A 16,040-nucleotide genomic window follows, 5' to 3' on the forward strand; every position below is an offset into this window, starting at 1 on the left:
GTATGTAGCTGTACCTCACGGTGATTCACAAATAAAATTTTTTTAAAAAAAACTTGGAAATACAAGTCAGAATAAACATCTTCCATTAGCTTAGCAACAACAACAAAAAATAAGATTAAACAAGGGATTGTGATTTCTTCCTGAGGCTGCAAACCTGAAACTTCATGACAACAATTCTATGTGAACAAATATCCAAATATATATCACACATACATACCCCATCTTACACGTCATCTGTGTTCTTAAAAGGAAAGCCATTTCCTATTAGCAATCTCCAAAGGGGCCCCAGGGAAGACAGCCAGGTGCGCAGGCAAGAGACTCTCGCAGGTCCCCATGGTGTATTCATATGCCAAAACCAGTAACAAACTGGGTCTCATTCCCCCTGACCCTGAAAGAGCCTCCAATGCAGCATCACTGGGAAGGACGAGTAGAGAGAGGCTTCTAAACTCTCAGGGCTAGGATGAATGGAGACGTTACTGAGACCGCTCGAGAAACTCGAGGATCAACGGGATGATGATGATGATGATGATGATGATGATGATGATGATGATGATGATGATGATGATGATGATGATGATGAATCTCCAAAGATTCGTCTGGCCAAGGTTCCCATCTCACACTTGCTGCTCATTACAGTAGCTCTGACTAACTTGTTTCAAATCTAGGTGCTGCTATCCGTTCCCCATCCTTCCGGGTTCTACCATCCCAGAGCCACCAAAGAAGTCTGTGCTCTCACAATCCCTCCTACTGACACCTTAACCATGGCCACTACAGGCTTCCAAGGATGCTGATACCTCTCAGTCAATGCAATTCTTGGTAAACAGCGCCCTCTCCGTTGGGTCCCTGAGCCACATAATCAGTGGTAGGTTTCCTGGTCTTATAAATAACAGGGAATTTTGGAGCCTTCTTCCTACTTCTCTTCACCTTTTAACCCCTCTCTCCACATTCATCAGAAGTAATTCTGAGAGATCCACTTCGTTAAACATATTTTCTACTCGATTTTTCTCAGCACCAGGTTAGAAATGTCCACTGTGACCTGTGTCACAGAAGAGATGAACTCTATTGAGCCTGTGTAATAAACTCGGCCATATACCTAACGTGGAGTCTGCCCTCACTCGCTTTGACTCCAAGGTACCGGGTCTTGGTTCCTGTGAGTTTCTCAGCCAGTAGCCACCGTGGTTGTTATGTACGAGTGCTCTTGTCCTGTACGAAATCCGGGTCTCCCCCATGGGGTTATGCTGAGACTAGCCAGTCAGGTTGACTGGCCGAGAGGCAGGGGAGGGTCTGACAGAGATCAGGCCTGATTTATAAAATGTGAAGTCCCAGGATTACCTTTCAGGAGTGGATTTTTGAGAGTCATACTTCCCAGCAAACGGATGGCCATTCGGCAGGCTGACATTCAAGTTTCTCCAGTTATTTGCTCACCTTTCCTCATGCCAATCCCTGGACCTTCTTCTTCCTCCACAAGGATTATGATTTTGGCCTTGATGATCAGCTGAGGGTGAAATTCGAGCCATCTCCCAAGTTCTGCGATTCTTAATTTGAGCTTGTACCTGCTGTCCAACCCTGGTGTTTCTGACTGCGAAAGACTAATGTCTCTCTAAATGCTGCCAAACATCTCCTCCCATCACTGTATCACTGTCATCCCATTGTTCATAGATTTGCTCAAGTGGGTACCAGTAATGTCTCTGATTCTTCCCAGCCCTGAGATTTTTGCAGCCTCCCCTTACTCATCTTTCCCAACAATTGAAGGCTCTTTCAGAGTCAGGGGAATAAGACCTATCATTACTGTTTTTGGCATATTGGCTATGCCATGGGTAGCTTACCAGGCTCTGCCTGTGTGGGTAGGATACTCTCAGTAGCTTGCCAGGCTCTCCGAGAGGTATGTGTATATATACATGTATGTGTATATATGTATATATGTATATATTTGTATAAATATGTATATGTATTATGTTCTATAATTTGTTGTCTACTGTCTGAACTCCATCAAAGATTGTGTGGTAATTATGGAAAATAGGTAGGAAGTGTCTTATAATGTGTCACAGTCCAGAAAGCAGCCTGGAGCGTGGCGGCGGTTGGGTAGTGGAGGTCAGCTGTCAAGGCTGGGTCCCTTGGGGTGGAGTGGGTTCTCACCCGCCCCCCCTCTGGGGCACCCCAAGTGAAAACAGCCTGGCGTGGAGTCCAGGAGTTTTATATTATCAATCTTCTCCCATATTTACTTTAAATTAGTAAGTCTGAGCCTGTCATTTTTCTCCATGCCTTAATGGTACTTACCAACAACTTTCATGCAGACCACTCAAAGCCCAGAGACTTGGCACCTGTGGGGACACCACTGTCTTCCCATGTCCAACATAGAATAAATTCCTAAGGATGACACACGTACCACCTGCCAGGGCCATTCCATTGCCCACTGACCACAAAACATAGCTCACCAACCAAGGAGATCCACCTCTCTAACTTCCCTCATCCTTAGAATCTTACACTCTCTGTTCAGGGACCACGTCCAGTACTAAGTGTCACAAGTTGTAAGCACAACCTGAAACAAAGCTCTGAGATGTATGAAAGATGGTTCACGGAGGATGGTGGGGACCTGAGGTAGGATGGGATAAAGGTGATCCCGGTTGGGATCACAGCTGTCAACTCTTTCCCCCTATTCTTTCGGAAAGCTCTGGATCCAGCCTTACAGCAGGACAGGCTCTGCCCGAGACACGAGACCAGTTCCTTCTACTCCAGCTGTCAAACACTCGCCATGGTTACCCTGTTTGGGGATGATCAGAATAATCTCTGAACCTATGTGACTAATTATCCCCTTCTAACCGTGAACCACTTTCTGTCACTGCAAAGTCTCATGACACTTGGGGGCTGTGAGCTCAGGCCGGGTCACTGGTGGCATAAGGGAAGCTCATCTGGAGCGTCCACCGTGGTCACCTTTGACACAAGAACAATAACTAAATATTCTTTCTTCCCCCAAATGGGGGGCATCCCCCAGACTTTTTGCTCTTGATGTAAGTGTTGAAACATCCTCTGAGGAGACTCCAGTGTTGGTCTAAGAGGATAAGTTCCTAAAGTTTGTGTCTAGAAAAATCTAAGGGCATCATAAATACCAGCCTGCTCACTGTCTTCAAAGAGAAAGGAATAAATGTCACGGTCCGCAGTGATTTGCAGCAACTGAGACCCAGGACTCCGTGTGCTCATCCTTGGGGCAGCAACATCCATTCCCACGAGGGCCCTGTCCCTCTCACAGAGGGCGAGGCCAGCTGGGTGAAGCCTTGGTCAGTCTGACATGACAAAGCACAGCTCATGAACTCCTGACTTAGAGACCTGAGTTGTTCTTTGCTTTATGATACTTGGCTTGCAAAAGAAGAATATTTTTTTTCAATTTGCTTACGTTTTGTTTGGACATGGCCACACCCTGTAGTGATCTGGGGGCTTCTCCTGGCCCTGTACTTTGAGGTTGCTCTCAGAGATGTGGGGGACATATGCTACTCACCCCCAGCGCCAGGCTGAGCTTCTCACCAGGCCTGACTTCCGACTAAGCATGATTTAGGGAAGCTTAGGTGATATGACCTGTGATGTGACCCCCACCCCCAGTGCACATGTGTTGGGAGTGAGGTCAGCAGGTTCCCCTGCACTGGGCAGCTGTGTTCATACCCCTTGATAATGTCAGCTTCACCCAAACATGGGATAAAACACACACACACACACACACACACACACACACACACACATACACACACACACACATACGCACACATACATACGCACACACACACACATCTCTGCAATGACTTCTTTTCTCAATTGCCCAATTGTCAACCTCGGTGCCTAACACAAAGCCCATGGCCAGCAGGGTGACATAGGGGTGGGTCAGACGCAAGACAAGCTCCTCAACCCCTGCACTATGTATGGCTCCAGCCCCTTATTTTACTTTCTATAGGGGCTGGGACCAGGGCATTGGTGCTAGGGTAAGAGCCCGGGCAGGGCCTGGAGAGACTTAGGGGTGGATGCAATGCCAAGAATCAAACTCAGGACTTCATACAAGCTAGGCATGTGATCTACCACTCAGGCTCCCCACACAGGGCTTTCTCTTTAAGGCCAGGGAGATAGCTAAATGGTCAGGGACAGACACATGGCATGTGCTGGGATCCTGTTTTGAACCTGGGCGCTGCATGACCCGCATATCGCTGCTGAGTATTATTCTTGAAGCCCCCCCAAGTGCCAGCAGGGGTGCTCCTCCCAGCACCACCCCTCCCGAGAAACAGCACTGTCAGGTGGGGCACTGAACTGTCTGGCCACGGTGCAGATTGTCGCTGGGTGCCTGAGCGCCTAAGCAGTGCTCAGGAGGCCAAAAACTTCAAGGTAAAATAAAGCTTTGTCCTTAAATGCAAGTATTTTTAAAACCTCATGTGATGGCTTAAATACAGTCCCTATTACCCCTGTTTGATTTCCAAAAGCTAGGAGTTTTTTTTTTTTTTAATTCTCCTCATAATGGAATTACTATTTCTATCCTGAACACTTCTGGGTGAAATCAAATTCAAGTCAGAAGGAAGGACAGAGGAATTTCATCTTTTCATCTTTCAGCTGAGATAGGAATTCTGCTTCCTGGGATTAGCGGGTGCTTCCCGGAGCTTGGTAGAATATTTTAACTGGAGGTTTGTGGTCACCATAACAGTGACCAGGTCAGAATCACTCGCATTGTGTAAATGTGACATGAGGAAATTGAGGGCTGAAAACTTAGTAGCTGAAGGTAAGGCTGAGAGTCGGGCTGGGGAGGAGGTTTTGCCCAAACCCTGTTGAACCTCCAACCCCAGACGGGCCCCCAAAGCTTCACCAGCTATGACCTTGGACCCCCTTTTCCCAGCACGGCTATTGTGACCTCTATGTTCCCCAACATGGAGTTCTTGGGTCCTGGCATAGCTCGGGGCCTCCGGAGCTCTGTGGGGAAGCCCCTCACCCCCCAAAAAGAGAGGGGCATGGAGAAAGTCAGGAAATGTATTTCCCCTGGGACCTCCACAAGGATCAGAATCCTACAAACACTTTGATTATAGCCCAGAGAAACCCGGGACAGACTGGTGCCCTAAGGAACAGTGGTGAGGAAACACATACTCAGCCGCTAACTTTGTGATGACAGGTTGTGGGAGCGAGAGGTCAGTCACACAGAAGCGGAGCACACAGACTCCGGCACCGTGGGGAAACCTGTGGTGTCAGCACGGGCAGCAAAAGGTCAGGGGGTGGATCTCTCCTAAGTGAGGATGATGGAGAGGAAATGAAAATGCATCATGTCTTTGCTGCCTCAAGGGATGAGACCAGGCCTATTTCCTCCGAGGGCTGGATGCAAAATAAAAGCATTGTAAAGAGTCTTTCAATGGTGTCTTTGTTCCTTCTCTATTTTCAAGGAAATTGTTTGCCAGGGGTTACACCTTTCACAGTCTGAAAAAAAAAAAAAAATTCCCTAAATACATGTATAAGGGACAAGTCGGATTTTGTGGCGCAGCGGCAATTTACGAGAACTATAAATATCTTTGTATTAATATGTCAGGAAACGGATGGCCCGTGAAGAAGACCACGTGCCCCTTAGCTGTTGTGGAAATAGATTTCCCGGCACAAGTAGCTCTTTCATTTTGCAACAAGAAATATTAACTCTAGACTCAGTTATTTCCCGCGGCCACCAGAGGGCGCGAGAGGCTTTGTGAAAGATCAAAGTTTGCTGGGAGGAGGAAGCGCACCGCTTGCAAGGCGGAAAATGAAAACCAGCAGCATATTTCGGGTTGTTTTCTTTTTTTCATGTCGTTTTACTATACACATTTTTCTCTTTGTTTCTTACAAGACAACCTAAAGAACATAAAGCAGGAGAACCAGACCATGCCTGTTTTTGTTGTGTTTTTTTCTTTTTTCTTTTTTTGTACAGAGGATGAAAGCACAGTGAAATTGAAGGTATCATTTCCACGCGGACATCCTGTGTCCCCAAACACCATGCAGTGCTGCAAGTCACATCTCGGTCATGCACAGACGTTAGATACGTGGGGTTCCAGCCTCCGGCGGTTGGTGAGGGGTAGAGGGACCAGCTAGGCCAGGCTGTGCTCCCGGGAGGACTGCAGGGAGAGAACAACCAGCAGCAGCAGGGGAGGGAGACTCCTGGGAGCAAGCACGGCGGCTCACAGCACAGAGACGGGTCACCAGTCAGGCCAGTGTCAATCAGAACCAGGACGCCGTGGGAGAGGCGGAATCGGTGTGGGAGTCCCGAAATCCTGGTTTCTGGAAGTTTCCTTTATAATTACAGAGAAGGGTGGTGCAGTGAGCACCTCACATTTCCAGGACTCAATTTCTCCTGGAGAAAAGTAGACCAAGAATTGGAAGGGATCTAATTGGAAAATCTCAGTGGAATGTCATTGTCTGTTGGTGGGGAAGGGGGGGAGGTGGCACACTCTCCTGAGGAGACTGACTCTCAGGGAAGCTCCCTCTGTACAAACAAAGTCAGCACGACTTTCCAGGATCACCTCATTCCGAAGTCCTAAAGGCATTGCTTTATTTTTTTTCCCTTTCAATGGACTCTTCTATCTCTATAATATTATTTGTGATGGGCTTAAAGACTACCTAAGGAAATCGCTTGAGGAGAAATTGATAGAGGAAGGTTCCGAGCCCACAGGAAGGTTCTGAGCTCGAACTACTGCTAAAGACGTTACAAAGGCAACAAAAGCAGCTCATCCCACTTCTCTGTATCTCCTTCACCCAACACCTCAGGGGCAGTGACAGGAGGAGGAAGGGAGAAGAGAGAAGGTTAAGGGTCCAGCTGGATGTCTGGGGACCTTTGGGGCCAAGGGGACAGAAAAAGAGGAACCTTCCCACCCAACTCCGCCCTCCCCCAGTCCCCAAAACCATGGGCCCCACTCAGCGCCTGGGAACCCACATCGGACCTGGAATCCCAGTCTGATTGCTGTTTTCACTAAGCATACACTTGCACCTTTGATTGCAAAGATCAGGCCCCTCTTTCCATGAGCCCAACAGCCAGTCCAAGGCAAACTGCAGGGCGCCCCTAGCAGGAGTTCAAGTAGAGGGAGGGGCTGAGTCACATGGAGGGACATTTGCATGCTGTGCTCTGTCCTGCGTTTCCTCCCACACCCCCACTTCTCAGAGCCTGTTTCCTCCTCCCCCGTGGAAAGAAGCACGGATAATCCACACTCGTCCTACACAGACCACCGTGTGGGCTCCCAGGACCCGAAACACACCCACCCATGGCACACAACAGAGTTCTAGGGAAATGTAAGGCATGGGTTCCACACTTGAAATTGGACACCATGCCCCATGTCGCTCTTTGGCTTTCTGAGTCTTAGTCGTTTTCTGCTGCCCCGGCTTAGATGCCCTGCTGAGACGGGGCAGAAGGAAGACAGGTCACAGACGCTCTGTAAGTGCAGGATAAGTCAGATCCTGCCCAAGCCGGGCCCCGTGGGCTGGATGGCTGCGACAGACCATTCGGGGTGTGTTTTATCAGGTACCAGTTTGGGTCTGCGGCTGATGACAGAGAGATGAGGCCTCCCTGCAACCTCAGAGCGGGGTCCAGTGCGGACCCCATCCAAGTCACTTCCAGCAGGTAACCAAATCTCGGGATGTCCCCAGATTTCCCACTTCCTTCTGTACCGGCCACTATCCTGCCAGGCCACAGTCCTCAGACTGGAGTGACGGGTTCCCCCTCATGACCCCGTGAACCAACACAAAATCTACTTCAGACACGTCCCCATGCCCAGGAATAAACTGGAATGAACCCGTTTTCCTAATAGCCTTTGGACCAGAAAAATGGCTGGGAGCTGTTATAAATCAGTCTTGCCCCTACACCTTCTGTCACAGAAGCCGTCACCCTGGCTTTCTCACAACTTGTGGCCTCTGACCTTCCTCTTCATGGCCAGGTAGAAGCAGCCCCCTGCTGCATAAAATAGAACAGAGCAGAAACAATCACAGAGGGGAGCCCTGGAGGGTCTGGTCTGAAAGAGCAAAACTGTGCAGTTAGTTGGGTCTTGACCGGACAGGTTCACCCAAGCCACCACTTGAGCCAAGGAAGCAAAACTACATCTGGACTTGGGGAGAGAATTTGAGTAAGCAATTTCACCGGGCAACTGGGACTTGGAGTTGGAGGCGTTCTCAGGAGTGAGCCCTAGAAGTCAGTTTAATGAATAGTGATGCAAAGCCAGACAAGTGGATTCAGAAGCCCTGGCCGGAAGCTCCTGGGACACTTCAGTGTCGGGAAAGCTACTTCCACTTCCGGGTGCAGGGGCCAGTGTTGGGAAGCAGCGGAAGTGGGTGGGGAGGAGAGTCCGTGCCACGCCATTGTTTTCTCCTTCCCTCAACACTGATTTCCATTGTGAAGCCTAAACAACAACCCATCCTAACCACTGCTAATTAGGGAAATGATCCATTAAAATTTAGTTGAGAGGTTCAAGCATTTGCTTTCTCAACCCAACAGTTTGGGGGCTCAGTTTGGGATCCTGAAAGTGACCCCCCTCAGGTGTCAAGTCTCAGGCAATCCTCTCTGCATGACTCACACCCCACTTCTGGCAGGAGGTCTGAAATGTTGCTGGTCCAACTGACCTGGACTCTTATCTTACAGATAAGTTAAGTACAGAGGGTACTACATCTAGCTTCCTGTTGTTTACCTCCTCACTGCTGAGGCTGTTTTTTATTTACAAAGCATTAAGACTTCTTAGCAGAGGAAATATTCAACAACTATTTCCATTTACTGTGCAGATAAGATTTAGGGGGTTATTTCCATTTGAATGTCAAGCCACACACTGACTCTAGCAAACAATTATGTTGACAGTCTTCTATGCATACTTAAGGCAAAAAAAAAACGTGGGTTTGGGGTAGGAAGTGGTTATTTTTATGGTGAAGTATGTTCATGATGATTAGTAAATGAAGACTCTCATAATGTTTCTCAAATACAGTATTGAGTTCTTTTTAACAACAGATCCCAACATTTCTATTAGTCTTTAGACAAAAAAAAAATACCTACATGATTTGTGTTTCATTTGGTTTGGGGCTTGTGGGCATAAATGGAATAAAGCTTAAATGTTTGCTATGGAGTAATGTAAAGTGAAAGTCCATTGCTGATCCCAGAGCGAATTATAACTAATAGAGAACTCCAAGCTCTCTGGGTAGACAAAGGGAAATCAGAGAAGATGAAAGATTATTAACGCATGCCTGACATTTATCCCACAAAATTTCCTGAGCATTCCTCATACATTAGAGTGCAATATAATAATTCCAGTGAATCAATAGTATTCCTATTTTTCTCAAGCAAAAAATTCATAGACTCTGAGGCTCTATACTAAGCAAAACATATGATAGTATATCATCTTTTTCAACACTAGTAATTTGATCTTCTATAAATATACTTAAATAACATTATATGTAGCTATTCACATAAGACACAAAAGAGCACATAGACATACAAAAATAAAACAATCCTAGCTTAGCTCCTTTGTTGTTGTTGCTTTTGACTCACGTCATTAAAGCAATTCAAATGCCATAAACATCGTGTCCATATTGCTCCCAGAGAAACTGGGTATAAATTCATGAGGTGCGTTTGTACCACGTGAGGACAAAGAGCAAACTTTCCTTATTGGACTTATTGTTTCCTCTGGGGAGTTAAAATCTGGATGAGGTGGAGGTCTCCAGGTTTAATGAAAAAGCTATGTTTAGCTGCTATATTTAGGAAACACTAATCAGATTCTGCATCACCACTGGGTTGAACACGAAACCATGGAGCTATCCTTTGAGTGGAATCCAGAAGACGTTCCTCATGGGCTTTCCCATGCACAACTTGCTAGTAAGTAGCTCTCTCAAGACATGGGAAAGGCACCAACATTCCAGACCCAAAGCAGGACAATTCCGCAAGTCCTGTTCCAGGCGTTGCTTGAGAAAAACACTCAACGGAGAGCTTAGAGAATTCAACTCTCCCAGCAGGCAGAATATGTGTCTCTATTCTTCTTTGGGAAAATGGAATATTTCTATGAATAATAATCCCCGGTGAAGGCAGTCCTTTGTTCAGAGAGTGAGAGGATTTTCTTGAGAACAGTGAACAGAAGAGACAGTCCTCACATCCCATGACACGAGCTCCCCATCGGAACATAACGTCTCTCCAAACAGCCTCTATCCCTCCCACGGGGCTCCACGAAAGAGCCTCACCCTGAGCTCCACTTCTCTGGGGTCGCCTTAGTTGCCTTGTCAGAGCTGGACAATAATACTTGAGGAGGAACTGGGCTTCAGTCTTCCTTTACAAGAAAAAGAAAATGGCTCCTCTTGCAAAATCCGGAAGAGTTGCTTGGGATAAGTCACAAGGGCCCGTTCTCAAATAGAATTTTCCACACGGGCTGAGGAGGGAGGCTCTTTGTGGTCCTCGGTGGTGCCTTCGGGGGTCGACGTGGCCTCACGCTGCTGATAGATATCCTGGATGAGCAGCGTGTTCATCACCTTCCACTCCCTGTACTTTCTGGCGGTCAGCTTCGGATCATCCAGCAACTGGTTGATGACGGCCAAGTCATGCTCCTTGCACTACACAAAGAGGAAAAGGAAGAGAAGAGGATGAGATGGATCTTAATCTCAACAGAACATCTTCCATCCTTTTACAACTGAATGCACAGAGAGGAAAATACACAGAGGGGAAAAAATCTGTGTTTTCAGATAAGACTATTCTTAAACACTATAATAAGACTATTATTATAATATATTATTATTATATTATGTTTTAGAATAAGACTACTCTAAAACAGCACTGCTGAAAGTTATACTTCCACAGAAGAGCCAGAAAAAAGTGATATGTAGTGGGATTTTCCAATAACATCAGACCCTTCCATGACTTTGTGCGAGATTATTTATTGATGCAAAAGGAAAAACTCCCGGCCAATGCTGAAACAGTGTTATTGGAGAACTTGGTTTTGTTATATGTCATTTTGATTTAAGTGGGAGTTTCAAGCAAGAGCATAAATTTAAGGGAACCCACCTTAGAATGAATGGAAAACTAGATTCAGAGCCACAAGATTTGCTGCGTGGCTCTCCCCAGATCAGTCTGGTATCTCACACCACAGTAATATCTCCATCTCCATGTGAAAGGCCTCCCTCCTAAAATACACAACTATATAATCATTTCACTGTCTAAACTTTATGTTAGATCAGGATATTATCGTCTTGGACACAGGATGATTAAAAAAAATCTATCTTTGGGAGCTGGAGCGATAGCACAGCAGGTAGGGCATTTGCCTTGCATGTGGCCAACCCAGGTTCGATTCCCAGCATCCCATATGGTCCCCTGAACACCACCAGAAGTAATTCCTGAGTGCATGAGCCAAGAGTAACCCCTGTGCATCGCCGGGTGTGACCCAAAAAGCATAAAAAAAATCTATCTTTGATGACTTTTAAGCGAGGGCATTGTCTTCAATAAACCACACAAATTTATTGGATGAATATAGGCAGGATTAAACACACACACTCCTTTCATTCTAGGACATTCTAGCAACATTCTAGGACAGAACACTGACCCACCCTCAAGACAGGACGCCTCTGAGTGATGCTGAGAGAAGCACCGTGTTATTTCTCCCTGCCTCCTCCAATGACGCACATTTCTGAAATGTCTGGCTCAGCTGAGGGTGGTTTTTCTGTAGTCAAGCAGTGGCGTGGAAATAATATGCTTCAGCCTCCACATTCCTAAAGGAGCAGAGCCCTGACAATTTTGTTCTGAGCCCGTCCCAGCAGTGCCGGGGCCCGGATGCAGGGCATGTGGTGGTAGCATCCCAACCGGTGACTTGTCTTGCATTTCCACTTGAACCTGGAGTTCCGAACCCCAACTCGAGTAGTCAGGCCTCCTGTCACTCCCGTGTCTTCTCTCTCGAGAACCACATTTCACTTGGGACATAAATTCCAACAGACCACACTGTTCTTCTTCTGCCGCAGGGGGGGTCTCCACTTCAGGTCCACGGGGAATTCCTGTCCATGCAAGGAGTCTACCTACAAATGCTGGCTACATGTCAGCATCCGTGCTGGTCCTCCATCCCTCCTTCTTCTCCACTCCAAGCATCCACAACACTCTGCTGTGAATGTTCTCCCCTGCGCAATTCTAGGTCCTTTAGAGGGTGTACCCCTCAGAGACCCTTCTTCATGCACTTCCCCTGGTGAACCCTCATGCCCAGAGCTGCTTTCCCTGGAACACTTCCTAACTTGGATTTTATTTTCTTATTTTTTTAAAGAAGAGGGAGATGCTCAGGCAGTGCTCAGAGGTGCCGGGGACTACTCCCAATAATACTCAGCTAATAACAGTCCAATGCTTCTATCTGATAATATGATGCTGCTTAGGTCCAGCAGTACAAGGGGTTACCAGGGCCAGCGGTGTTTGGGGCGGTGATAAACTCTGAGGGATTTAACTCGGGGTCTTGAGCATGCACGGCATGCACTTAAGCCCTCTGAGCTATCTCCCTGGCCCTCCGATATTTCTTTAATGAGTTTGACTTTCATTCAAATTTACAATTACCAGGCATGTTCAAAGTTTATGTTCATCAGAATACTACAGAATTTTAAAATTTACATTTTTAAAAATTTTTAAAATTTAAAAAAAATTATTTTTTTTAAAATTTAATTAAAAAAAAATCTTTTTCCAAAGTTCTTGTGCCTTCTAGTGCCTAGAGGCCTCTCAGAATTTGGCAAGTTGTATTTAAATGTTCTTGAGTCTGCCACGCCAACTAATCAAAGGTGACAAAAGACACCTTTGACTCATCCCATTTTCCTACATAGGTGTTATGTCCCGTAGGTGGCAGGTGGACGGCTCAAGATTCCCCACTGTGCTCCAGACCAGAGCTTGGGTTTATGACAGTTGCCACTAAGTAGACTTCTGCTCCCAGCTGGAATATTCTCCAGCCATTTACCCTCTCTTATCCAGGACGATGATGGTGCTGTTTTTATGAGTAAATGGAAACAGTTCGAAGACTATTTCTATGGAATCCCAACTTCCTACATCAGCACATCCTGCTATCTGCATCCTCTGCTCATTTGTAATTGTTTGCTTTCAATGTTCATTCATTGACGCAGCATCCTACTTGCCGACAGTACTGAGATCATTGTTTTATATGCACAGTGCTGCTCCGCCAATGCCTCCTCCACTCTTCTGCTCTTCGTTGGGATAAGACTTCTGGGCTCCGGGGCAAGGTTAGTCTCATCAGTTACATAGTATCACGCCACCCCTTCCTCTTCAGAAACTCACTCCAGCAACTGTTCCCTCTCCCCTGTGACTCATCCCTTCCCAACTTCACATGGCCATTCTCACTGTCATGGGTATATGCTCTTATTTTCTCCCATCTCCAATGTCCTCCCAACTCCCACCCATCTCCCTATTGTAGGTAAGGCACCCCATTCTCTCCATATCCCCAATATTCTCCTTCTTATGATACTGCACCCATCAGGCTTATGACCCTCCATCCCATCCTGTCAATCCCAATGATGTCCTTCCACTCAACCACCCGTTATTTATCTTCAACTTCCTTATCCACAGAGCTCTTTCATTGTCTTGCTCCTTTGCTGCATTTTCTTGGCTTTTCTCATTCTACAAAGGGTACTTTCTTTCTCCTTCTAATTTCTTCTCTCACTCAACTTACTCATGTAGGGGGACCTCAGAGCTTCCACCCATGTTATCTCCTCTGTTCCATGCACTTCCAAGTCCTTGGAAGTCTCATGAAAAATCTTCGACATACCGAGGGTCTCACATTGATGTCTGACCACACCCTTGAAGACCAGACAAACGGTTTGCCCAAACTTTCTCTTCAATTTGTCTGCTGGGCAATTAACAGGATTCTGAAATACGTGCTCCAAATTGTTATTTTCTCTAACCCCTTCCCAATACACACTGAAACCTGTTCTTACCAAAGTCAATCTAACACTAGAAGTTAAATACTAGAATACTAGAGTCCAGCTAAATATTAGACTACTAGAATCTTTGGAAGGCTTATCTACAGAATATGACAAACCATGGCACAGCTCTGTTCAGAACCTTCAAAAACCCTACAATTTCGTTCAGAGCAGAAGCCAAAGTACCTGCAATGACAAAATAGGCCCTTTCTTATATTACACCCCACGGATCCACCCTCACTCTCTCCTGTCCCTTGGAACTCCAATCTCACCAACTTCCCTGCTCAGTGTTCCTTAAATAGGATAAGCCTGCACACACATCCTAAAGCATTTTCATTTTTGTTCTTTGGATCATTTTACTCAGAAAACCTCAAACTTTTGTCCCTTTCCTTCTTTCCTTTTGAAGATTTTTCAGAAAGCTGAAGTTTTTTTTTTTTTGGGGGGGTGAGAAGAGATGAATAACGGGATGTGTTCATCAGGGCTTGCTCCTGGCTATGCACAGGACTGTATGTGGTGCAATGGATTGAACCAGGTTCAACCATATGCAAGCAAGTCCCTATGCTCTCTGTCTTCAGACCGTAAATCTCATGTTCCAAAGATGCCTTTCCTGCCGATCCCAATTAGAAACTCATCTCTCCACGATCTATCCCCTCTCTTTTCTCATCTCTCTCAAATCTATCATCTCCCAGCATACCATAAAATGCATTTTGCTCCTCATCTACTTCCTCCTCTACCTAATGTAAGTTTCATGAGGATGGGTAGTTTTGTCTTTTATGCCTACTTATATACGTGTAGAATTATAGCCTAGAAGAATGAAACTAGAAATTAATTCAGTATTTGTTGAAAATCTAAATATAGAAAATAACTTATTTTATTTTTAATCTCACATGATGAGACCTATTTTTGAGACTGAGTAAATCCTCACCATAAACAAAAATTTTGTGCATATGCATAGATACACTTTACTTGGTTACGTATCTTATGTGCATATTTCATATATTGTCATATCTCCACTTACATATAATTCTAGAATTGTCACCATTTGTTTTATCTACGAGTTCTGATCATAGATGAATACAAATACTAGGGGCACTCAATGTATTGCTTGCACTCAATCATCCATTTCAGTTCTATTTTGAGTGCTTCATCATGCTTTCTGATTTTCATATTTCTAAATTGATTAGAACTACATAAATTTCAGAGGACAATATCGCACAGAGCACCTGATGAGTGGTGAGATTAATCACCTGGGGGCAGGAGAATCGGAGTGAGGAAGGGAGGTTGAGAGGGGGATTGTGCAGTGGACACAGAGCCAAGAGGGCAAAGCAGCAGCTGAGAGGACCCAGAGCAGTGGAAGGAAGGTAAGAGACTGCGGAGAACAGGTGTTGGATACTGTGAGACAGACACTGAACCCGCAACAGCTTTGTAACTCTGTAGCTCCTGGTGACTCTATTAAAAATAAACATCAACAGCCAAGCCCAGCCAGACCAGGAGAACTTCCTTTCTTTGTCTTCTCAAGACCTACACGTCAGAAACCAAAGCAATAATATAGCAGTCAGGGCGCTAGCCTGCACATGGTGGACCTGGGTTCGAGCCGCAGGCACCATGCATGTCCTCTGACTCCTGCTAGGAGTGATGCCTGAGCACAGAGTCAAAAGGAAGCCCTGAAACCCCACAGGGGGGCGAGTGAGACCCCTCCCCGCCCCAAGGGACCCAGCCCCAGCAGCGAAAACCTCCAGAACTCAACGGCCAGCGTGCTCATGGCCGCGCCCCAAACACTCAGGCTGAGTCTCACCTGAGTGAACCTATTCCCGGACCACACGATACTTCACAGGACACACCCTACCCATAATCAAAGAATATTGCACCACATTTGATGGGGTTCAAAGTAGGAGGCAACCGATCTTAGAGGGAAATGTATTTTTTACAGATATATGTATATATCTGTATATATATATACACACAAATATATATATATATATGTATATATCACTGTGTCACTGTAGCACTGTCATCCCATTGCTCATTGATTTGCTCGAGTGGGCACCAGGAACGACTTCATTGTTAGACTTGTTGTTACTGTTTTTGGCATATCGAATCACCACGGATAGCTTGCCAGGCTCTGCTGTGGGTGCGAGGGACTCTCGGTAGCTTGCCTT

General features: G+C 46.1%; 1 protein-coding gene across 2 annotated transcripts in view; it reads right to left on the bottom strand.

Moving 5' to 3' along the window:
• Positions 1 to 5,807: 5,807 nt before the first annotated feature.
• IPCEF1 (interaction protein for cytohesin exchange factors 1) overlaps positions 5,808 to 16,040 on the bottom strand; it is a 94,950-nt gene continuing 84,717 nt past the window's right edge. For both annotated transcript variants that reach the window (XM_012932348.2, XM_055134496.1), the window contains exon 9: positions 5,808 to 10,545. In XM_012932348.2, the coding sequence (XP_012787802.2) occupies positions 10,342 to 10,545 (204 nt within the window). In that variant the 3' untranslated portion in view covers positions 5,808 to 10,341. The remainder of the gene's footprint in view (positions 10,546 to 16,040) is intronic.

The sequence above is a fragment of the Sorex araneus genome, chromosome 4 (genome assembly GCF_027595985.1).
Source record: "Sorex araneus isolate mSorAra2 chromosome 4, mSorAra2.pri, whole genome shotgun sequence".
NCBI lineage: Eukaryota > Metazoa > Chordata > Mammalia > Eulipotyphla > Soricidae > Sorex > Sorex araneus.